Source organism: Thermobia domestica, chromosome 1 (assembly GCF_964235325.1).
Source record: "Thermobia domestica chromosome 1, izTheDome1.hap1.1, whole genome shotgun sequence".
Lineage (NCBI taxonomy): Eukaryota > Metazoa > Arthropoda > Insecta > Zygentoma > Lepismatidae > Thermobia > Thermobia domestica.
In genome coordinates, this window is record NC_137454.1 from 137,127,572 (window position 1) to 137,152,891 (window position 25,320).

Below are 25,320 nucleotides of genomic sequence, written 5' to 3' on the forward strand. Positions count from 1 at the left end.
TCGATTAACGGAGTACAATACAAAAAGTTAATTTTACAACCATTCATTTTCATTAATCATCCGTTTGATTTAGGCTAAAGGGCATAACCATGGAACATTAAATTTAAAAAAAAAATCATTTCGTTTCATTTAAGACCACGCCTGGAACTTTTAAACGCTCTTGAATGTCTGAAGTTTTTTAATGCATTACTTGTGTATTTCTTAATTAAAAAACTTTGCTGGCGCTAAATTCAATCTGGAAATCAGAGGTTGACAGATCTCCCTTCCGATTCATATGCGTCCTGTTTTGGCAAGTTGAAATTCTGATCACTTCAAAAGAGCCTCTAGTTTTAGGAATTTTGCTGGCAACAATTAAATCACAGACGAAATATCTCACTTACTATATGAATGTGAGGAGGGCATGTATTAAAGATCAGAGTAAAATTTTGAATTAATTAATTTATTGAATCACGTTTCATTAATGTCGGTGCTGTTAGTTTTATTTCCCTTAAGAAACAAGTTGTTGTTCACATATACAAATACAATTATCTATTTTTCTTTTTTTGAAAAAAAAAATGACAAGCGTGGATTTTTTTTAGAAGTGTAGTAGCAAACAACTTGTTCAGTGAATCACCCCTGAACGTATAGGGAGAGAGAACAAAGCAGTGTTACCTCACGCATTCTTTGATATACTTGTCTTATTTCTGTCTTAAGTGTGAAGTGAAGATACTTTTTTAAACAAAATTTTAATCAATGAAATAGTCTACTGGTCTGTGTGTGAAAACGTAACGAAAAGAGAAAAATACTAGGATACTCTATTCTTATTATTATATCTTTCAGTATCTTGAAAGAATATTATTTAATCGGAATATGATTAATAAATTAGTGTTCTTACTGAGTAGAAAGACAGTATGTATCCTGGACCTTCATATTCTGTTTGAGAATACTCATGTGAGATTTGAAAGAAATGTAACATTTTATGGAATCAGTTCCACCAGGAGATTGCTTCTTGGTGGGACCTCATTTGGTTCGGGATTCCAAGTTGAGCGGTAGAGCTGAAAGAGATCCCAAACTCCCAATCAACCAACCCATTAGTCTTAGAGGTTATAAGTTTCAGGGGAGATGATTGGTTTATGATCCATGAAGGGTCGCAATTAATCTAAAAGTATGCATGGAGCAATTTCCACGTAAATCCAAAAATAGAACGAAGTCATAAATCTGAGTGTAAAAGTTAATCTCTCACTGGGCCATTGTGACCCATAACTAAACTTCGGTTCCTAATCTTCCAAAATTTGTACTTCTAGGTTCCTAATATGGGCTCAAGAGATCCTTAATTGTATTTCAAAATTCATCAAATAGAATATACAATTCTTTTTTTAAAATATTGACTGGGAAAATTCTTAAAAGGCAGACACGAACTAGTTGAAATTCTCGTTCTTTGAACGAGAAGAATAAGTTTATGGGAATATTACTTACTAAATATTTAACCTCCTTCCTTCAGTAGGATAGCATTTCAATCAAAGTGAAATAATAAAATTCGAAGTGAATCCAACTAACTATCTTCAAGATTAATTTTAACCAGTTAAAGGGTTTCCTCGTTTTGGCCAGTTTATGAATACCTAATGGGAAATTAAAATATTGTAGCAGTTACCCTCATTTCTCTGCTAGAGCTGGAATTTTCGAAAATAATGGAGCACGTGATCATAAATGTTTAATGAGGGGTTTATTAGGCAAGTTTCATCTTCCTAAACTCTTTCCAGGCTTAGAACAAAGTAGACATAAACAAAGCGAAATGTATTACTCCGTGCTCTCACGTGCTTCGGCAGCCAGAGACGTGAACAGCAAGATCGTCTGCTAGATCACTGTCGTCGCATAATTTCCACAATGTTAAGGCTATGGTTGGTTGGTAAATAATTAACGCACTGACACTATATTGGAAATATGTATTTTCTTAAATCCTTATAAAAACGAGCTTACCGCTGTTCCTGTGTCCACTTTTGTGTTTTATAACACGAGACGAAAATGGATTATTGTCACATATCGTCGCCACGAAACTCTGCATTCTGCTATAATTTTAAATAAGTGGGTAGGCGCGCCAACGCATACACATGCGCAGTAAATACTATATGTCCAAATACGCGTGAGGTTGAAATAAAGCAACATCTGTTGTCAAATATTATATATATTGCGTTTATTATCACAAAATGCAGGATAAATTCAGATATCTTTATTTGAAATTATTATTTTAATAGGGATTATATTGCGGTAGGATACTAGTGCAGTGAGTCCAACAACCAATCACTTGTCATTGACCCACTGGTAGTCAGATGGGTTTGTTTACATCTACTTTTTCCTAAGGCTGGAAATAGTATATAATGAAAGTCTCGTGAAATACTCTAATTTTTGGAGTACATTTTAATCCTCTTTTCCCCACTTAGGATATGCATTGTAATGAAAGTAACATAATAATAATCCGGTCCGAGCTAAGAAATGGCCAGCTTTTGCCTGCTGTCAGGCTTGGAAAGTAGAGAATGGTCAATTATGCCTAAATACAAAATTTCGAGTGGAAGTGCAACGGGGAGAAATTATGGGGTTGAAGTGAAGTTTACCATTGAAACCCAATAAGAAACACATTTTTGATGCAGCCGTATTCGGTCAGGTCCACAGCACTTAGAATTCAGGTAAGCGTAAGAAATATCAGAGCGGTTGGGGTAAATAATCTGTTAATCAGACGTTCATGTGTTCAAACCCTGTAAGAAGTTACGTTTTTTTTTCGTTCGCTCGCATCAAATTCTCTCAATGGGTTCCGATGCCAAATCTCAAGCCCTTATTAATGAAAGTAACTGGATAAAAACCCGATTGGAGCCAAATGCTAAATACATTTTGTTAAAAAAAATTCGTATCAAGCTGTTCATCCGTTTTGCTGTGATGGCAAGATAAACTTCCTCAACGTCATCATTCTTAAATATTGAGCAAAAGTTATGGAAGTTGAGCCTCTTCCCCATTTAATATCAAAATTTCTAAAATCGTTTGGACAAGTGCCCACTTGTTTATAATAAGAATTTTATATACCAAATTTCGTCTTCCTAAAGTCAGATACTCTACTTTTGGCATATATTTTTAACCTCTTCTCCTCCATTAGGATACCTTTTTAAACTGACGTGACAACAACACTGAGGAAGTTGTTGGGTTTGTTGAAAAATTTATTTCAAACGTATAAGCCATTTTCTTTATGATTGACAACATCTTTTTCATTTGTATATCATATGTAAATAAATTAATAGTATTGGCGCTGTCTTGTATGTGTAAGGTATTTATTGACATCAAAAATGAGTTGTTATATTTAATGTTGTAAACATTACATAACAACATTTTCCATGTTATCAACAGTCAAGCTTTGAATTGTCTGTAAGATTTGTATTATGTTGAATACGTCACACTAGCAGCAATCTAGGCGTGAATGCTGAAGCATTATTCAGTTCCATTTCTCAAGAAATTTTTCTCTCCTGTCCAATCATTATTTTGTCAATATCTTACAAAGCACTGGCACCAAACTTTTTGCATGCATAGTCTTTAACACCGCATACATGTTTCTCAACTTCCTCAGATTTAGTTGAATAAATTTCCTCAACACCTTTCCAATACTGAAAATTGTTCATGTAATAATTTACCATTAGCACCTAACTTAAAAAATGTTTCTGATTAAAGGAAAAATTAAACTGAATATACACAATATCATATTTAGATTGTTCATCTTGAAAAAAATTCTTTGCTATCAATATTGTACACTCTTTTTTTTTTTTTAAATTATATGCTACTGCTGCAACTGGGATTATTTTGGTCATGACTTTTATCCATGTCACCCGAGTTGAAGGTAACCCAAACAAACCTAGCTACTTGGACAGCCCTATGGCTCAAAAGTAACCGGAATATCGGTTCTACAGCATTTTATAGGGTTAAGGATGTCCACTATTCTAGCTCGAATATTCACGTGTTTGATTCCCATTACGACATTTCTTAATCTTCCAAGTCTTCACTATTTTTACAATCGTTTTAAGTTTATTCGTCTTCTTATACTAAAAGTAATGCAGTGGTTTTGAACACGTACTAAGCGAAAAGATTTAACAAAACACTACTTGGGCCCAGCGGTATCTCTTTTCTACACATGTTCTGTATGCTAGCTTGATTAAATTTTGACGATCCCTTATAAGAAAATCATATGACTTACCTTTTCTATAATTCTCACGCATTTATACTCTTATAGACCTTGTTATTTTTCACTGTAATGTACTGACACACACAGATACACACATCAAGAGAGAGAAAGATAATTATAGATTTAGTGAGAAGAGAGGGAAGAAAGAATTAGCTAGAATTACATTTAAAAATGAATGAACGTTAATGAAAAAATGGTTGATCAAAGTAAGTGCTAGTTAAGGTAATTTTTGTGATTACCTAACGAGAATCAAACCTGGGACTACATGCATCAAAGGTGCACGCGTTATCCACTAGACCAGCAGGAAGGGTCATACCTACATTATCAGTGTCACACAAATCCTCCATGTGTATGACAGTGTTTCGTCGACTCCAGGTCTATTCGGGTCATACCGGGTTTCAGATCTGACTGCTTCCAGGCCAGGAAGTTCATAACCAGTTTCATCACTGCTTCCCAATTCCGAGTATAATATAGTGTTTGTTCCAACACTAACGGTTAAGAACTGACCGTGGTCAAATACTGTTTTTTTCCTAAAAGCGGACTTCAATTTTCTATGGGAGTGGTTCGTATCCTACGTTAAGCTATAGGTCCATGTCTGATATAGCCTCGCTGCTGAACGGGGCGCTAGACTCAAATCAACTTCATCAACTAAAATAAGAGATATTCTAAAAAGTGCTTTGCAGACCATTTTCTTCATAATAAAATTTTATTCGTAGATATATCACACAGATCAAACATGTATGTATATCAACAAACTTTCTGTAAAACCTGTCATTAAATCTAGAAGGCTCAGGTGGGGAGGTCATGTAGATAGAATGGGAGAAAGTAGGAATGCTTTCAAAGTCTTAACTGGAAGTCCAATCGGAAAACGACCATTAAGAAGACCTAGGCACAGATGTGAGGACAATATTACGATGGATCTCATAGGAATAGGAATACAAAGTAGAAACTGCATCCAGTTGGCTAAGGATAGAATTCAGTGGAGAGCTTTTGTGAATGCGGCATTGAACCTCCGGGTCCTATAGACCATAGAGTTAGTTAAGTCCCATGTACGCCCCATGGGACCGACAGGTTGTTCGCTCAACGAACCGCATGAATGTCTATTCTGTTTCGTTACTTCCTTAGGAGGCCATACGCCACTTCGCCCTTTCACCGACGGTAAGTCCGATCTTGTTGAGACTTCCCCATTGGAAGGGACCGACGCGGCCCCTTCGAAGGATTTTGTGCTAACGGTCCAGTAACATTGTATTTTATTTGTTTTTTCGTGTAGAAAATTATTAGTGGCCCATTTGAAAAACTACAAAATTTACCACGGCGCTCAACGTGTTAAAAAAGCGATTTGATAGGGGGGGGGGGGATTCCGGCAAAAAATATTCCAACAAGTAAAGTAGGATATTATTGACATTATTAAATTTGATTAGTTGCTATATTTGCTAATAAAAGGTTGACGTTACTCGTTCTTCCTGAAATATATGCAAAGGAAAACAATATCTTTTGATCTAAAATCCGGTACGTAGTAATAATGTAATTAGTTATGTTGATTTATAAACAAATCGGGAAACAAGTGGTGGTTCATTGAGCCACTCCCTGGATTTCTCACTAGTTCAATCAGTTTGTAACGACAATACCATAGCCATGCGACTTCTAACTTGTGTCGAATTCCTCAAGGCTTAAAGTTCTTAACATTTTTCAGATTCTATCTAGAATCAAATTCAAGATCTATATTTCAAGATAAAATGTCCCTATCTATTCAAGAAACTTGTGTTTCAGCATATAAAGACAAATATTTTTGCTATAAACCAATATATTCATTGCAGTTTGTTTTATTATAAACCGTTGCCTAATTTATTACAGAATTGTTCATAATGTTTGTCACATTATCTTCGACATTTTCAAGTATAAATATATTCATTTTTGCATTTATTTATGTAACGAAATGTAATGGCATAGTGACATTTTGAGCTTTCTATTTTGTTTAGAACTAACGATGTGTATTTTACTTCTAAAGACAAAATGATTTTAATTATATTTAGTTCCAGAAATAAAGTTGATGGAAGCCAATATGGTGACCACACACAAAATAACTTAAACCCACCTCATTGTCCATAGCTATTTATGGACTAACATTATAATTGAAGAGAACTCAATTTAGTTTTCAGCTGTAAATCTATTCATACCTTTTATTAACAGAAAAATTTAGAGCGGTCTTTAAGCTTGTAAAATCCTATTTCATCCTCCTTACTTGACAAAAAAAAAAAAAAAAATATAAAAAATAATAATAATAATAATAAAATAAATAAAAAATAAAAATAAAAATAAAAAAAATAAAAAAATAGAATGTCGAATCACATCTAAAATTGTAAGAATATCTTCTTGTTTTTGCTATTGTTCTACCTGCTGAACGAAAAAAAAAAGTGCGATATAGATTCGAATGCCGGTTGTGTGGGTAAGAGTCCCGTACGGAACATGTAGCAGAACTCATGTACTCTTTAAATGTGCTTCTATGTAATAGCCGTATAAGTTTCAAGCTGTGAAAGAACGTAGTTTTATTTTCTTCTTTTTATTAAGTTTATGATAATTCTGTAGTATCTTATATGAACTGTAATGAGAGAGAGAACGCAATTATCGATTTTGTTTGAAATTGGACCTTTAAATCCTTTAATTAAATCACGAGGTGGTAGAAAGGTATGCGCACTGATTTAATTCTTATAATAAGGAGCAAAAGATTCTGTCTAGCGATAAACGCATTTTCTTTTGTGACAGATAATGTCATTATATACCATAAATTAGTAAACCCTTTAGCTATGTACAGGTTCAATGTATTCGTCCTTTCCTGAATTATTTTCCTTATTTTTTGTATATGAAATAAAGTCTCTTGGGTTCGTATTTATTTAGTTTCATAACTATATGAAAAAGAACTTCAATGTCATATTTCTTACTCTTTCTTTCCAGAAACATACATAACGTCTCTAAAATGCAACTCGTGGCAAATTATTTATAAAAGATCGCGACTTTTTTGAAGGTCAACTTCTATTCTTTATAAATCTTAATTAAACTTGGAACGCATTTGCAATCTTTCTTTGTTTACACTATTTTTTTTTTTTTTTTAGTTATATCCCCGAGATTGTCGACTGATGAGCACTGAATCTTTTAAATATATTTTTCTAATTGAGTTGTGTTAAGGACAAGTTGGCACTTTAATTTTTGTTAATCTGTTTTACTTCATGCAATTATTAGCAAATTTATGGATTATTTTGCTCTCGGAATTCAGTCTTATTGTAAACTTAAACCCTTTCTCGTATTCTTAACTTTTTCCTTGTGCAGTAAATTATACCTGTTAACTTCTTATGATTCTTTTTGAGCTTTTTCTTAAGAAAAGTTTATATGCATGTTAATGGTAAAGATTTAGGGCTATGGTAGTTTGAACTTATTGTTTTACAATTCCTATGTAAATATAAGTAGTTATTTTACTGGAAGTAAGGATGTGTATATATAGAGAATGCATTGATTTTATTTTGCTATTCAGTGTTGGTTCGTATTAGCCTACACCTACAGGTATGTTACATAGACAATATGCTATTTTGTTTATTGCAACTTGGTTTATCAGGCTAAATTTTAATTGTATGAATATTATTTTTAAGCTTCAAAATCGAAACTTCTGTAACAGACAAAGGAAAATTAGTGGTAGTTAATATGCTTGTAATGAATCCTACTTGCTCTTAAAGAAGCCGCGGTTGCGCAGGGGTAGAGCTTTTACCTCTGGTGCATGGGGTCCAAGAGCGCCGATCCTGGAGGGGCCGAGGGGGCTCATGTGGTCCCCAATATTGTATTTTTGAATATACAATATTTGGCATAATTTGAGTGCAATTTGTCTTAAAATCTTCATATATATGGGAGGGCCGGCGGAAGGGGAAAATATCATCCGGGCAAAGAATCCATATGGCGCCCCCTACAACCCATTGGTATTACTGAGTTTAAATTTGCTATGCTACCTTACAGATAGCTGCTTTTAAAGGATAACTCCTTGAACTCTATAACTATAACTATAAGAATCAATTATCAAACTGAGTAAGATCTTAACTTTTGTCGGTTAAATACACAGAGTAAGTTTGGTTAACGATGTACGAAACAATTATTTACAAATGAACATGCAAAATATTCTACGTCACTGATTAGAAATTTACAGAACGATTCAAGAAACAACGATTTATATAAAATTAAGATTGATGATGCGATACAGCATTTAATTTATTTACACATATATACATAAACAACCTTGTTAACTGCAAAAGAGAACACATATATGAACAAAAGAACATACAAATATATTTTATAACAACATTGTACAAAGATTTTGTAATACAAATAATACAACCAGTAATATAATTTTATATCTTTATACAGTTTTAATGCAAATTGTCCTTTGACTTGTTTACAATGCTAAATAAAGTTAACTTTTCGTGCCTTTTTCTCTGCAAAGTCTTTAATTAAAGTATCAGTGTCAAGCTCACACAGAACATCACATTCAATAGACATCATAGAAAGGCCTACAAGACGCTCTTGCGTCATCGTTGATCGTAGGTAGTTCTTTAAAAGTTTCAACTTGGAAAACCTTCTTTCTGCTGAAGCTACACTTACAGGAATAGTTAGTAAGATTCTTAGAGCAATAGTTGCATTTGGAAATAACCCAATAAGGGAGTTCTTGCAAATATATGTAAGTACTTGCAACGGTTTGCTCCCACTTTCAGAACCGAGAAATGAAGGTAAAAGTAAGAGCTCTTGATATAACTGAAATCCGTCAATATCACAGTGATCTTTGTCTGTTAAAGATAGTTGTAAGTCCTTGCAACACTTTAGTAAATACTCTTTGTCCGTTATTGGATGGACGTCATGCAAAAACCCAAATATTTCGCTGTGCTGCTTCAGTTGTTGAAATCTTTCATTCAGGGAACAGATAATTGTGTCTAATGTGCAAAAATAGAAGTTATATTTAAATGCACTGTATGGATCATTAATCGGTTCGTCTTCAGATTCATACAAAAATTGTCGTTTGACTTTTCTAGGTCGGAGTTTTGGTTCATTCATATATATAGAAGCTAGGCCGTCATGAACATATTGGTACAAGATATTTAGAAACAATTGTCAGTCTGTCGAATTTATAATTTATGCCTGTCGAATTGCAATGTACTCTAATAATAAAAGTAATTATGTTTCACTGCATTTCCTCTTATATTTTACACAATGCTGTAATTGCGTGATATTCAACCAACATGCAATTGTATGTTTATTCAAATCGCAAAATGTTTAACGTACGTCTATTACAATTTCCTGTGGAAATGCTGATCCATCTTCGTTTCGTATATCAATTGTTCCAGGTTTCAATTGTTCTTCTTCCTCCTGCGAAATGCTCGTAATCGATCGATCCACCTGTGGAAAGGAAAAGAACTAATACGTTACAAATAAAGTTTCTTTTCTTAAAAGAAAAAAATATATTTAATTTGTATTCTAAAGGTGAAGAAAATGCATAAATGATAAAATAACTGCGTATAAATATTGAATCTACATATTCCGTGTTCATTGTGAAAATGTACAGTTAGGAAAACAAAAAATGAGGCGATTCTTACAGAATCTAGGTAAGAATGGCCTCATTTTTTCTTTTGCTAACTGTACATAAAAATTAAATTCTCTCCGTATTCATTAACAACTTTGTGTTGTGAAAATCATCAAGAATCAGTGCATTCATAAAATAGATGCGAATGCATTCAAATTAGCTGCCGAAGCCCGAACACTTTTTTTAAGTCGCGTTAATCGTATTGCATAGAAACATAATCTATATAGTCTTACACTGGTACATGTTACTTATTTACGATATGTTTATGAAATAATGGGTCTATTGCAAAATTTGTGATAGCGAAACTCCACGAGAATCTGTTAACGGTAACAATCATACATTTTAACTCTTCAGAATTCGTTTGTAGACGATACTACTACTACTACTACTACTACAATACTACTACTACTACTACTACTACTACTACTACTACTAATAATAATAATCACTGGCACGGCAGACCAATATATCCTGTGCCTGCTCCAACGCCATCTGATAGCGAGTGGTAAAAATTCATCCACCTGGGTAACAGAACGCGGGTCAGCCGGTCGTGTCACTACCCGCCAACAGGCGTATTAGGAGCTTTGCAGGTCAAGTGACCGTCATATCTTTATTTATGTGACTCCCCAGTTTTCCTGCCGTTGAAAAGCGGAAAGTCCGGGGATTGAACCCAGGAGCACGTAGACATGAGTTCAACGCTTTAACCTCTAGACTATGGAGGCCCTCTACTTAATTAATAAATGAATGCTTAAAATACAGCTAAAGTTGGTTAATACACATCTAACGAGTAAAAGTCTTATCGCTTCGGTACATGTATCAAGTATCAGTGTTATTGCTACTTATATCAATGGGGAAAGAACTTTCTTTGAGCTTGAAGTTCGCCGCCTATCTGAGAGGCCGCGACCTTCCCACCCCAGCCTGCTAAGACGCTACGTGTGTAAACACCTCTTCTCTATTAAACGTAATAAAACGAAAATACGTTACGTAATGTAGGCCTACTTACCTGTACTGTGTTGTTATCTTCTGGAATATTTGTTGATTTCTTGCTGGTTTCCTCATTTTCTGGTTCTACGTTTTCATTTCCATTATTGTCTGTTTCAGGAGTACGAAAGAATTTCTTTAATGCTGCTGCCTGTTTCTCATTTTCAGCCGCATATTGTGCTCTTCTTTTTCTGTATACATTTCCAGAAGGCTTCTTTTTTTCCGACATGTTGATAACACATTAACGCAACGATTCTTCTACTAAGAGTCGAAATTCAGGAGTAAAAAGGAAAGAAGAACACGCATACCATGAAGCTTGCACTACCTGTACATGACTTCTGATTTATAATTTTCTTTCACGAGACATTTGACAGTACAAACAGGACTAATTTCTTTTTGGTTGCCGATAACTCAATATTGTTTGTGTGTATTGTTAGAGCGGCCGACATAGCTTTGTCGCAAGGAGTGCAATTGTCGGCACCGTGGCGGTTGTAAGTGTCAGAGCGTGTTATTGTTGCTCAAAACTCCCAACTCTCAACAATAGCCTTTAGCTTTGTCAGCGGAGATTTTTTTATAAACAAATAAGGTGAAGGGATGAAGGGATTTCCTTTATAGGAGATTCAAGAAGAAACCGGGGTTGTTATAAAGAGTGAGGCCTATGGCATGAGGTAGTAACCAATGTTGCTACACAATTTATGAAAAAGTTAATTTTTAGTTCACCGTTTACAATAATATAAATTTAGCAAGGATTTTGGCGCCCCCCAAACTCCCCTAAAATTTGGCGCCCCGGGCGGTCGCCCGGCTCGCCCGGCCCTTCCGCCGGTACTGTATATACCTTCTGCATCTGAATGGGCCCCCAAATTTATAGAGAAATCGGCGCCCTCGATGGGATCCATTGTTTGATTCCAACTCGCGTCAAGTGGGCCCTGTGGTGGACAAACACTGTGTGCGTGGGTTTTCTAGGGGTTCTCCCGTTTCCTCCCACTTTCTTCATTCCACAATTTCGTTCATTTCTCATCATCATTGTCTCTTTTAACCTCGCCGGCATAACCGTCGGACGAAAAAACTTTAAAATTTCATTTCATTTCTTTTTTGAGTATCTTTTGATTTTTGATATACCGTAATATATTTAAATTTATATTACAAAATGAAATTTTAGCTTTAGTGTTAGTGCTAGAGCACAAAGCAACTAGCTTTTTTTATTTTAAACTACAGCTAGGAACTAACACTTTTTAATATATCTATATCTATCTATCTATCTATCTATCTATCTATAGCTTCAACCGGTCGCTTCGTCCCCGAGTAGTAGATAAAAAAGAAATATATTTTCGTCAACTTTTCTCATATCCTAGCTTAACAAATTGTTATCCTTGATGTCAAAGAAAATGTTTCTGTAACATGTATGGAAAACCGTGAGTTTGTTCGTGAAATGCACCTCAATCTTCCATTGACCTTTTTTCCGCAAAATACTAATTAATTAGTTAATTAATTTGAATGTTTTGTTGCGGAAACTTCATTTTAGGGTGTTATTATTGTACTAAGAATTATCTACTATAGTATCGATTCACAAATAAAAAAGTTGACTTTTTTTCAGAAGTGAAGTCTATGTTGGTTTGTATATCTTACATGGGCTTCTCGCACTAAGTCAAAAATGATAAAAATCAACTTTAAAAATTTACTGCGGGCAAACTATTTGTTATTTTTTAACCGGATTTGAAGAATATGCTAGGGTTTTACACAAAGAATCTTAGAAAAAAATTGCGCTCCATTCCGTTAATAATAACGTAAGATAATTTAAAAAATATATATACTTTTCAAAAAATCAAGGTCGCTGAGTCCCCTAAAATGAGAAAAAAGCTTATATTTTTAAAACTGTTGTATTTAGTGCATCTAGGTTTGAATATGTTGGCTATCTAAACTTACTTTTAATATCACTAAAGTTTGTTTTATTATCTACATCGAAAATTAATTAACTAAAAATGATGTTTTCTTATTTCTGAAACCGGTCGCCTCTCGACTTTGAAGTGTTTCCAATTGCTGGGTATTACCCCACATGTTCTCAACCAATCAAATAATTCTATTTGGTTGTGCGACGAAAGAGCGTTTAACAACTTCTAAATTTCTATATGGCAATTTTGAAATTGTGTTTAAAAATAGTAACTACTCTCAGAGCTACCAACATTTTAAGAATATATTCTTGTGACACTAGCGAATGAAAATTCTTGGCGGGATACTGATTTTGCATAAGGAGAGACGATACAGTTCAAGGTCATAGAAGTAGAGGGCGCAATTGTGCAAAGACAATAAAGAAGCGAAGCGGGAATCGAATCTTACGGTAGCTCCATGCAGGGGAGGGGTTGTCTAGCATACATAGTGTTCGCGTGCGAGAGAGAGAGAGAGGAAGGGAGTGAGTGAGTGTGTGTGTGTGAGAGAGAGAGAAAGAGAACCATGTTGTCAGTGAAATGAATCAATTCAACCCTTCGCGCTTCATTGAGTACAAAATAGTTTTCTTTGTAAACACCTTTCTTGGAAGTTGTTTCAATGTGTTGATTATTTTTCATTAAAAGCGCATTTTTAAAGGATAATATAAGCATTTGTTACTAAAGGTATATTTCTCTTTATCTTCTGCTCTGAAACATACACACCAGTATAGCCAGCAATTTTTTCCTATGGGAGCAGGACTTCTTTTAGAAGAGGTGAACATTTTACACTAAAAGCAAACCAAGTTTGTTTCATATTTATTATTTATTCTCTACTTTATTGAAATATGGATCCTGAGACTATGTAAAAAAAAAAAAAAAAAAAAAAGACTGTAGATATGCAAGTTTATAAGGAAGCAAAAATTGTTCATCGTAGTCCACTTATTTGACTTGCATTAACAAAGATATTAAGAACGAGGAAATATTAGAGGAAAATTCAGTAATAAATTCGCTAGTGAGTGCATTCAGTTAGTCAAATAAGAGTAACAAATTGGGAGCAGTAGTGGCTCCTGAGGGAAGTTACATCAGTAAATATTTAAATTTTATTATTACAAGTCTTGTAACTAAAATTTTACAAACGCATAAAACACATATTAACTTCAAATCTGTATTTCTTTCCAACAATACCAATGAAATTATAATATCAAAAATTGCACTTTTACTAATTAAAGTATCTACATTAGCACATTTCACTTTTGCTTTACTGAAAAGTGAGATATCTATTTAATACCAACTATTCAAACCAAATAGTTACTTCTTAAACACTGTTTTGTCTATATATAGACCTATAAAATTGAAAGTGACAATTTTCGTAACTTAATAACTTTTGAACCACCCGACCAATCTCCATTAATTTTCATCATAAATAATGTTAAGCCTGGGATCTTTTCACTTTGAAGGTGCAACTTGGAGCAGGGGATGGATATATATATATATATATATATATATATATATATATATATATATATATATATATATATATATATATATATATATATATATATATATATATAGTGTTGCTATTCTAATTTCTTAACAACCGGTTTTTTCTCTCTCTCTCATATATATATAGTATAAGGATATATGTAACTCTCTTAGGAAACAAACTATACAAGGTAGACAAAACCAAAATATTTATTGGATGTCGCAAGTGACATGTACAGACATACACAGCATCCTAATACAATGTAGTGTGACGAAATTAGGCTAGGTAGCACTGCGAATATCTTGGAGACGGATTAGCCAAGATAGATGGTTCTCAAAAAATGTTAGGAAGATCTTAATCGAGCAGTGGACCAACAATTTATTATTGATAATGATACGTATGCGTTTCATATATAAATTACCCTCACCACGACACTCATGTGATCCCAGTTCTCATTCTTGATACCTGAGCTTTTGAGATTAAGAAATAAACGGTTATACCTTGTTTTGAGAGATCATATGTTTAACCCTGTAGATGTAAGAATTTCTAGAAGCAAAGATGCTTAAACTAAAATTTTCTATTCCTGGATATAATTGGGTGAAAATTACTTCATGTTTGGTTCTAACAAACGGTTCTGCGAACTCGAAATATTTTAACAACCGGTTCTGGCGAACCGGCTGAATAGCACCACTGTATATATATATATATATATATATATATATATATATATGATCGTAAATTACCGACATTAATGTCCAATCCATAGTTTTCGTGGTAACGGAGACGAATAGTGACACTTCCGATGCCGTTTAAATCCAAAAGCATCCCCCATTAGTACTCCTAAGGGAGACGGTAACATGTGAAAATAATTGAAATTGACAGATATTAGTGTCGAATTCCTAGCTTTTGGGATCCCTAAGTTGATTGGTGACAGTTTTATTGCCCTTTATATCCGAATTTAAACGTTGAGTTGATTTTGAATTTTACGTCCCGTTCAGCAGCGTGGCTATATGAGACGTGGACCTACTGATTGACGTGGAATCCGAACCTCATGAGCTCCCACCGGGAATCGAACCTGGGTCTCCCACGCCAAGGGCGCATACGCTTAGCCACAAAGGAGGTCCGAATTGAAACGCATTCTCCCTATGCAAAGAACGGGTATTCTGCTAGTCATAACATAAAAAAAGAAGAAAAAGATTCGTGAAACTAAATTTTATACAGATTAGCAACTACCCTTTTGGAAAACAATATAAAATAATCAACCTTCTTTTTACCTTTCTGCCTTCTTTTGTTCGATAATTTCCACCTTCAACAATAAGCTAAGAGAAGAAAGCTTTGTACGGCTTCAAACATGGAACAACACTCCAACACTATCTTTATTAAAAAGAAAAAAAAAAAGTCAGGGCTACCATTTAGAAGAAGCTCAACAGACTTATCTAATCGTAAGCGCAACACTGCCCATATGCTGTATATAAGGCAGGCCGCGGTGGCTCAGCTGCAAAGCGCTCTCCTCTGGTGCGAAGGGTCTATGGTTCGACCTAAGTTCTACCAAATAGAATTTGTGGGGGATATACGCTTTGTGCGTGGGTTCTCCCGTTTTCTTCTACGTTCTTCACTCCACTTCGTTCATGATCATTGTCACTGCCGTCATAATCAAATCCTGAAGCTAATCATGAAACTCCAAAGTATAGAAGAGGAAAAAAATTGCTATTTGACTGCCTGTGATCTCAGCTGGTTGTGAAAGGAGCTTTTCTGTTATGACACTCACAAAACATGAATAAGAACTATGTTAAATGGGGGAGCAGGAAAATTCGGTGTAGGAAATTTCGGTGTAGGAAAATTCGGTGTAAGAAAACTCGGTGTAGGAAAATTCGATGTACAGAAAATTCGGTGTACGGAAAATTCGGTGTGGGGAATGTTCGGTGTAAAGAAAGATTCGTTGTAGTAGACAGTAGTATTTATTAAAAACTTAACTTTGAGCATAAATGAGCGTATTAGTTTTAAGTTCAAACTTTGTGTAGAACGTACTTTTGCTGTCTGCTATACCAAATTTTGAAAAATTGTGATCGTGAAATAATTTGAATTCTAGATTTCGACGGATTTTAGCATTTCATGGCCCTTACATGACGAGAAATTTGTTTATTGATGTCCGTTTGTGTGATTTAGCGAAGCGATCAACGATACCAATCGACATTTCATTTAAAACTTAAGTTTTTATGCTGTTTTGGAGGATGTCTCCTAGAATTTTATATTTCCAAAAAAAAAAAAAAAAAAAGTAGGTTACTAGACGGGTAAAGTTGAAAATTGTAGATTTTTCAAAAATGTTCTGACGATTTTATGTATATTTTATAAATAAATATTTAAATTTAAATTCTTCAAAAACGACATAGTTTATTTATGTTACTCAAAGGTGTAAAAATAAATGCCTCAACTAAAGTATCTACGCCTGATTGGAGGAGAAGTCAATAAGGAGTCAATAGGGTTGTAGTACTTGTTTACCTTAAGGCAAACAAACTAAAGTGTCTGATTGGAGGAGGAGTCAACTATTTGTACAAATATTATATGATAAAACCATCCTGCTTTATATTGCCCTTTCCACTAAGACTTTTTTGATCAATATATTTTTGCATCTTACATATGTATATGCAGAGTGATACTCCCGGATTCATTGGGCTCTAGAATTTCCAACTAAAGTCCGGTTTTCATGCGGTTTGTTGCAAATTATCAAGGGAGAATGGGAGGTTTATGGGACTATGTTTACTGGTTTAAATTCATCCGGGGTAATATCGAGCAGGCCGCAAGAAAAACAGCAAATATTCGCCATTGTACGTTACAGTTCGAATGAGATATTGGATATTTGAAGCGAAATTGAAGAATACAAATTAAGTGTTAGTGAGAATACAAATTAAGTGTTAGTGAAATGAAATGAAATCTTTAAGTTTTATGTCCAACAACATCCGCCAGCGGTGTCCGATGCTTCCATGCCTTACTCAGAAGAGATCCTGTTTCCTGCAATTTATTCACTAGCGACCATGTTATGTTCCTGTTTGGGGCAGAACGTGAGGCAAAGTTGCGTGTAGCTGCCCTTTGCGTAGCAACAACAGATTCCGGCCTCTAAAATCTTTTTAACGATAAAATCACGTTGCTCCAAAGAGTACATTATTGTAACTGCGGCCTGATCATATTGGTACAGTAGCACAGCATAATTCTCAATACGAAGGCCCAGTCTCCTGTTTCTTATTGACCGTCGCGAGGTTACCATCTAACGAAGAAACTCAAATCCCCATACCGCACCTCACCTAATTCCAATTCGGTACAGTAGCGAATATTTGCTGCTTTTCTAGAGGCGCGGCCTATATTACCCCAAATGAATGTAAACCAGTAAGCATAGTTCCATAAATCTTCCAACGTTCCTTGATCATTTGCCACAAACCGCATGAAAATCGGACTTCAGTTAGAAAATCTAGACCCCCAAATGAAATCCGTGAGTTTTAAAAGAATCACCTTGTATATGTTCTATGATGTACTATATAGGAAAGGTGTTTTTAGTTGTTCCTATAACTATTCTCTGAACTTATAGTTGTAATTGTTTTATTTCTGACAAAAAGTGTCAGCTTCATTGTGTGATGAAAAGTAGTTTATAGTAATACCCCGCAAAAGACATGCAAGAGGTATTGGACTCAAGGCAGAAAAATAAATTTGCTTTTCTTGAAATAGGTAATAACATTTTATTCGTTACATTATATGGTTTTCGTTTTCACAATATGAAATGTCGTAAATTATTGTAAGTAGTAATATCCAATATGTATTACACCGAATCTACCGTACACCAAAATTTCCCCACACCGAGTTTTCCGTACACCGAATTTTCTGTACACCGAATTTTCCTACACCGAGTTTTCTTACACCGAATTTTCTTACACCGAATTTTCCTACACCGAATTTTCCTAGACCCGTTAAATGGTACATTTTCGAAATTGATTCTGCTTAACACTTAGTCACATTGTTAAGCACAATTGAGACCCCAATGGGTATTTGCAGATAGGGGAGGGGCTAGTGGAAACGTCGCCTCGGGCGCTGATTGCAAGACGCGTCTAACGAGCAAGAAGGAGAAAGTGTTGGAAATGAGTAAACATTCCCTGAACAGTTGTCAGTTTGCCAAGAAATAGATTTGTTAAATGTTTTCTTCTAAGCTCCGCTTGCAATCCAAACTTCTTAATAGGGGTCAGAACAGGTTTTCACTTATTATTTGTCAGTAATAGTTAAGAAAGTCATTATAAACCTAAGCAGGGCCGTACCGTAGGGGAAGCGAGCGGGGCGACGGCCCCGGGCGCCGAAGTAAGGGGTCGAAAAATTCGGGAGAAAAAAGGAAGAAAGATACGAAAAATTGTAATATATGTATGGGAGCGCCGTCGTATACTCTCTCCCCGGGCGCTGATTTTCCACGGCACGGCCCTGTACCTAAGTATGATTCCTTAATGATTATGTGATATACAAGCTGCTGAGTAATGATTTATAGTGTATGCAGGAGCGTTTTCAAAATTGGAAACGGTAAAAGTTTCAAATACGTGTTAGGCGCTTTAATGATGATGAGTTTGGTTCGTTAATCACACTACCCAATCGGATTAATCACGGCAGTCAGAATGAAAGTATGAAAAATAAGGCGGGTGAAGAAACACACACAACCTGCTATTTACGAGGGAATGTTAAAAACGAAGGTAAAGAAGGGAAATAATAACATTTTTTAACCTGAAGCAGTTGTAGAATAGGGGCTTAAGGGATCAGAACTTAACCCAACGAATTTCGTCTTTTTCAACGACTGATCACTACCAGTGATTGCTTTTGGTCCATTAACATATGAAATGCTTCCAATTTGAAGGACTTTATTGGGATCATTTTTTCAGCAACTACGTGTATCGCCAGGTAATATATATATATAGGGGAAACACAAAAAATCTAAAAACACTTCATACAGGACACGTTAGTTTGGCCCTCCACTGTACAACACGAATTGATCGTTTTTTGTTTTCAATGTGCTATGGGGACCTTCCTCTTCCATCAGCAGTAACCAGTTCACCTGTGAGTGTCGTGGTGTGAAAGTGGTGCGGCACAATGGGCGACCTGACAGACTTCCAAAGATGCATGATCCTTGGTGCCCGTCTGGTTGGAGCTTTAGAGGCAACAGTGGCGAACATTGTGGGGTTATCGAAAGGCACTGTGTCCAATGTCACGAGGGCATACACAATTCATGGGCAAACGACGTCTGCAAAGCACAACAGTGGTCGAAAAACAGTCTTGTCAGATAGGGACCAGAGGGCATTAAAACGGATCGTAGCAGCTAAAAAGAAGACCACTGCAATGGAAATTACGTCTGAACTCAATTCCGGCCTACAAAACCCGGTTTCATCGAAAACAGTGCGACGGGACTTCATAAAATGAAAATTCGTGGCAAAGCCCCTGGTCACAGAGTAAATGCAAAGAGGCGTGTCCAGTGGTGCAAGGACCACAATCGTGATGAGTGGACTCGTGATCAGTGGAAACACGTAATATGGCCCTATGAATCGACCTTCACCTTGTTTCCAACAACCGGTCATGTTTACGTGTGGAGAACACCGTCGCAGGCCTATGATACAGACTGTCTGCTCACAACTGTAAAGCATGGGGGTGGTTCTGTTGCAGTATGGGCAGTGATATCGTGGTTTTCTGCAGGTCCCATCATAGTCTTGCATGGAATGATGAATGCTAAGGTGTATGAGGCCATTTGGGAGGACCAGGTTCTCCCATGGCTCAAATTTTGTTCTCTGATGGTGATAGCATCTACCAAGATGATTTGGCACCCTGTCACACTGCAAAAACGGTGAAATCATGGTTTGAGGAGCATGATCAGGAGCTATCACACCTCCCCTGGGTCCCGCAATCACCAGATCTGACACATTGAGCCATTGTGGTCTGAGTTACAAAGGCGTGTTCGGTCTCATTACCCTCCACCAGCATCCCTTAAAAAACTGGAGCGTGTTTTGGAGGAACAATGGTACAAAATTCTACACATTACATTTCAGGAGCTGTATACGTCCATTCCACGTCGGATCCAAGCTGTCTTGGACACAAAAGGAGGTCCCACACGATACTAGATATGATTTTCACACTTTTGCAAACGTTTTAGATTTTTTGTCATATATATTGTGTTAGCGTATTTTTAATATGTTAATTAATAATAAGTAACCTTAAATCCAGGACTTTCACTTATTAAGAAATTAAGTAATTACTGCAATTTCACACATATGCAGTAGCCAAACTATATTTTGGATTTTAAATACAAACATTAAATATATTATTCAGCTCCATTTATCAATTTTGAGAAATTCACAAACAAGACTCCTGAATTTCCGTTACGTTTCAATATATATATATATATATATATATATATATATATATATATATATATATATATATATAGAGAGAGAGAGAGAGAGAGAGTCGTAAAATAATTTAAATTTAAAATGCTATTTGTGTGGTCATATACAAAATAAAATTACAATTTGTAAATTTCTATTACTGTTCTCCAAATGGATTTAAAGAAGTTTTGTCAAATTTAACAACAACTCTTAGTTATGAAAGAATACATAATGATCGCTTTTGGCAGTTGCAATGATCTGTCCAAGCAGCTTGGGAGGACCGCGTTGGCTCAGTGGCAGAGCGCTCACCTCTGGTGCACGGGGACCCGGGTTCAATCTCACTACCGCCAAGTGAATCTTGTGGTGGGCGAACACCGTGTGCGTGGATTTTCTCGTTTTTTTCGTTTCCTTCCTCTTCCTTCATTCCGTAGATTATGCACTTTTTCGTTTTAGCCATTATATCCTATTCCAATCTTTATATATAGTATAATGTGTATATATATATCGAAAATATCATCATACTCTCTTGTTAGAGGTAACTAAACCCGCGAATCTAAGTTAAAAAGAAAAAAAGTAAAGAGAAAGTTATTGGAGGAAACTGAAGAGCATAAACACGAAGCACACTGAGGTTTTGTAAGAGTAAGAACATAGCATACGACTAGAATAAAAGAAAGTAATATTTGTAATAATTAATATTTCCAAACCGATTTTTTAACAATGGCATATATCATTTTAAACATATTTGTGATAGGATCGATTTTGATTGATCAGTTATACGAGAGTATAGAGTTCAAAATTATAGAAACTATTTGCTCATAGTTGCTCATTTTTAAAAATGGGTCCAGTCAGTAGCTTGGTAAAAGATCTTGGGCCTTATGCAGAGTCATTGTGACGCGTGATTAGTGCCATACTAAGGATTTCGACTAATATGTTTCCTGCAGTACTCAGGCCTTTAGTATGACGCTAATCATACGTCAAAACGACTCTTCATAGTGCCCCTTATGTTCATACCATACGCGAGTGTTGTCAAACTATATGTGAATAGGAGGAAATACAGTGCCACCACGCAGAAAGGTACGTGAAGCATTAATTGATATAGTAATTTAAGCCAAATGTCGTAGTCCAGTTTTAACATGATTTCTGTTTATATATATGAATATAACTTCTTGTAAGAGGCCCAAGCAAAGAGCAGCAAATTTTGTTTGGTAGCACTGGATTCTTTTTGCATGCTTTAAAATATATTATAGTGAAATTGTGGTTAAATGTCTGAGGTGGGGGGGGGGAGACGCGTGGCCATCAGGAAAGTGTTTGACCCCTCTGAGTCGTGACTGTGATGGGTATAGGCGGAAGAAGTCGACTTTTTGCAATAATTAAAATGAAATTTGGAAACTCACAACGATAAAAAAAGAAAAGTTGTTACGCATGATTTTTAGTTTGGTTTACAAAATTTTCTTCAGGATACAGTGGTTAAACACAAAGTTATGGATAAGGTATAAGGCTCAATCTTGTGCATTTATTTTGTGTGGTACGTACGGATTTAAAGATCAATTAAATTTCAGCCGAAGTCAGCAGATTGGATGCATGATGGGAATCGTCCTCCCAAAATCTTCTTGAAGCAACATTATACACTGACTTTGATAGGCCTATTGGGCTTTTTTTTTTGCTACTACTATTTTTCCTAGATTCCAGTACGTAATACGAATATAGTTGTTAGTCAGTATGTCTGAGTTATCTATCTGAAGCAGGGTCATCGTTTGAGGAAGACAGGATAGCAATTGTTCCTCTGAGTTTGAGAAATACATATTAATCAATTGTATAATAATAACTAATAAAAAAATAAATTTTTATGTGAGTGAATAATCTTGCCCCCATTTAGCAAAATTTGCTGGTGTCGAAGGCAGAGTTTAGGCCACTTATTATTCTAAACTAGCTAGGTAGTAGTAGGGTGGTCAATTTCATTCCTCTGTGGTTCCAAATGGGAAATTACAAACTGGCATTTATATGCTGGAGTAGAGAAACTGGTTGAGAATTAGGATTAAAATTGAATTGGATTCTTAGTTTAGCACCCCTTTCAGCAGCGAGGCTATATGAAATGTGGTTCTACAACTTAATGTGGAATCCGAACCACATGAGTTCCCGCCGGCAGTCGAAGCCGTGTCTTCCACGCCACAGGCGTCCGGTAACAGTCCTAATGGCACTCAAATCCAAGTTTAGGCAAGAACGAACATGGCAGCTGGTTGGCGTTGCTCTTCGGCATTTCTATATTGCACTTATATTATGCTTATATATTGCTTTATTTATTTATTTCATTGATTTCTTTACTTTTAAATATGATATATTCTATAAATCTTATCTTCTCCATGTATTTCAGTTAGTATAAAATAATTCGTCAAGTAGATACCTTGCTTCAGGAAATTGTACTGAAATTGAACTAAGCATTCTTAAGTTTAAAAAAGAAAAAATGTGGTACGTGAAGGTTTTTTTTTTTCTGGTAAAGTTGACTTTCATATATTCTCATTCCGTCCCTCTGAGGAAGTTTGAAGGCCTGGAGTAGTGTATTTTTGTCTATTTTCCGCCGGAGGCTACGTGATTCATTTCTAACCAGGGTCACACTCACCAAAGAACAATATTATTATTATTGTACGAATTTATAACTTCTTAATTACTATATAACTCATATATGATGTATAATTCAGAACAGTAGGGGAATTGTTCATAATAATAGCTACGTATTTATTGAATTGTAAGTAGCTTCCTGTATATTTGATTTATTACAGGCCTCCTGGTATTTTGTTTAAATAAATCCATTGACTGTGTTCTACGTGCATAATGATTTAAATAAGTCTAAACTTAGGAATTTCTACCTAACAGAGGAATAAAATTTAAAATTAATTTATTTAAATAAAAACTGAATTTGTCGTAGAAGATTGTTCAGAAGATTATTGTAGTCAATAGTTACGGGTTACCATCGAGGCCGAAACTTAGAATCCAGTCACAATAGCTATCGCCTATATTGACGGCATGATACTTTGTCTTATTTCTGAAAATATAATTCAAATTTTCGTGATAACACACCAAATGTTCATTGTCCCAGTGAATAATGAAATACGAATGTTCTTCTCCACACTATACGTGATAGATTTTATACTAAAGTAAAATAAAATACAATGATTTTCCATATCCTGCGTTTTTCCATTTTGTCATTTTTATTTAATAATTGACACTTCCCCTTTGGGAAAAAAGATACTAGTTTCTTTTCCATTCTTTTCAGGAAGTGTATGATGTAGACAGACCCTTAAACACACCTTTTAATGCACTGAAACATCAGCAGAGTTGATAATTCAGAATGTTAATTTATGAGAACCACGTTTTCCTTAGTAACCCCTTACAGAGACCTCATCCGATTAGTTATCGGTGTATATGAAAAATTCTTTTTTCTGCTCCATGGTTTCTAAGCTACTAAAACTGAACAAACTGACAGAACATCCATACGTATGAATTATTTGTCAATTTACATGTTTTGCAAAAAAAAAAAAAAAAAAAAAAAAAAAAAAACTTTAGTTACATTTAGCGACATTGCGCGGTTCCTAGTGTACTTCAATCGTTGCTTCCTAGTTTAAAAATATATGCATGAACAAGGCTTCTTTATGGTATAACCATTATTTGTGTATCGCTTCAGATTCAAAAATTCTACTATCCCAAACTCCAGGTTGCATTGTATATTGAACACCCCCTATTTATATTATGCGAGTAAGGTAGAGCTAGGAAAAAATGCAAAGCTGAGTTGATCAGTTAGATTTTTTTTTTTTTTTCCTCTTAAATCTTAAGCTTTACGCAACACGAAAGCCACACTTAACATATGATGCGAACAAATATATACGTTCCGATTCAAAATGGGGTAAAGGAAAAAACATTTTTGTTTTCTTTCTAGTTTAACGACCCACGATTTTGCATCGAGGCTATGGGAAACGGTGATGATAAGACGAACGGGTCTAGGAAAATTCGGTGTAGGAAATTTCGGTGTAAGAAAACTCGGTGTAGAAAAATTCGATGCACAGAAATTCGGTGTACGGAAAACTCGATGTGGGGAAATTTAGGTGTAAGGTAGATTCGGTGTAAAACATATTGAATATTACCACTTACGGGAACTTACGACATTTCATATTGAGAAAACGAAAACCATAAAATGTAACGAATAAAATGTTACCTATTTCAAGAAAAGCATTTTTTTTGTGTATGTGTGTGCCTTGAGTCCAATACCTCTTGCATGTCTTTTGCGGAGTGTTACTATAAATTACTTTTCATCACACAATAAAGCTGACACTTTTTGTCACAAAACAATTACAGCTATAAGTTCAGAGAAAAGTTATAGAAACAACTAAAGACACCTTTCATATAGTACATCATACGGGGTGATTTTTTTTAAAACTCACGAATTTCATTTGGGTCTAGAATTTCTAACTGAAGTCCGATTTTCATTAGGTTTTTGGCAAATGATCAAGGAAGGATGGGAGATTTATGAAATTGTGTCTACTGGTTTAAATTAATTTGTGATAATATCGGCCACGCCTCTAGAAAAACAGCAAATATTCGCCAGTGTACCTTACAATTGGAATTAGGTGAGGTGCGGTGTGGAGATTTGAGTTTCTTCGTTAGATGGCAACCTCGCGACGGTCAATAAGAAACAGGAAACTGGCCGTTGTATTGAGAATTATGCTGTGCTACTGTATCAA

The 25,320-nt window shown here is 35.2% G+C and overlaps 2 protein-coding genes across 4 annotated transcripts in view; one reads left to right on the forward strand and one right to left on the reverse strand.

The window, feature by feature from the left end:
- Positions 1-25,320, forward strand: part of LOC145666604 (astakine-like) — a 73,957-nt gene that overhangs the window by 14,121 nt on the left and 34,516 nt on the right. Inside the window, exon 1 of one of the 3 annotated variants that reach the window (XM_081734037.1) lies at positions 7,638-7,750. The exons of the other annotated variants lie outside the window; for them this stretch is intronic. The gene's annotated coding sequence lies outside the window, so the exon portion shown is untranslated. Of the gene's footprint in view, positions 1-7,637; positions 7,751-25,320 lie in introns of those variants that run through there. 3 annotated transcript variants of the gene reach the window in all.
- Positions 8,636-9,280, reverse strand: LOC145664999 (uncharacterized). Its single transcript, XM_081732225.1, has one exon. It carries the CDS (start codon positions 9,278-9,280, stop codon positions 8,636-8,638), a length of 645 nt encoding a protein of 214 aa, XP_081588351.1.

Coding starts and splice junctions, on each gene's coding strand:
- LOC145664999 (XM_081732225.1), bottom strand. CDS start 9,280: ATGAATGAACCAAAACTCCGACCTAGAAAAGTCAAACGACAATTTTTG.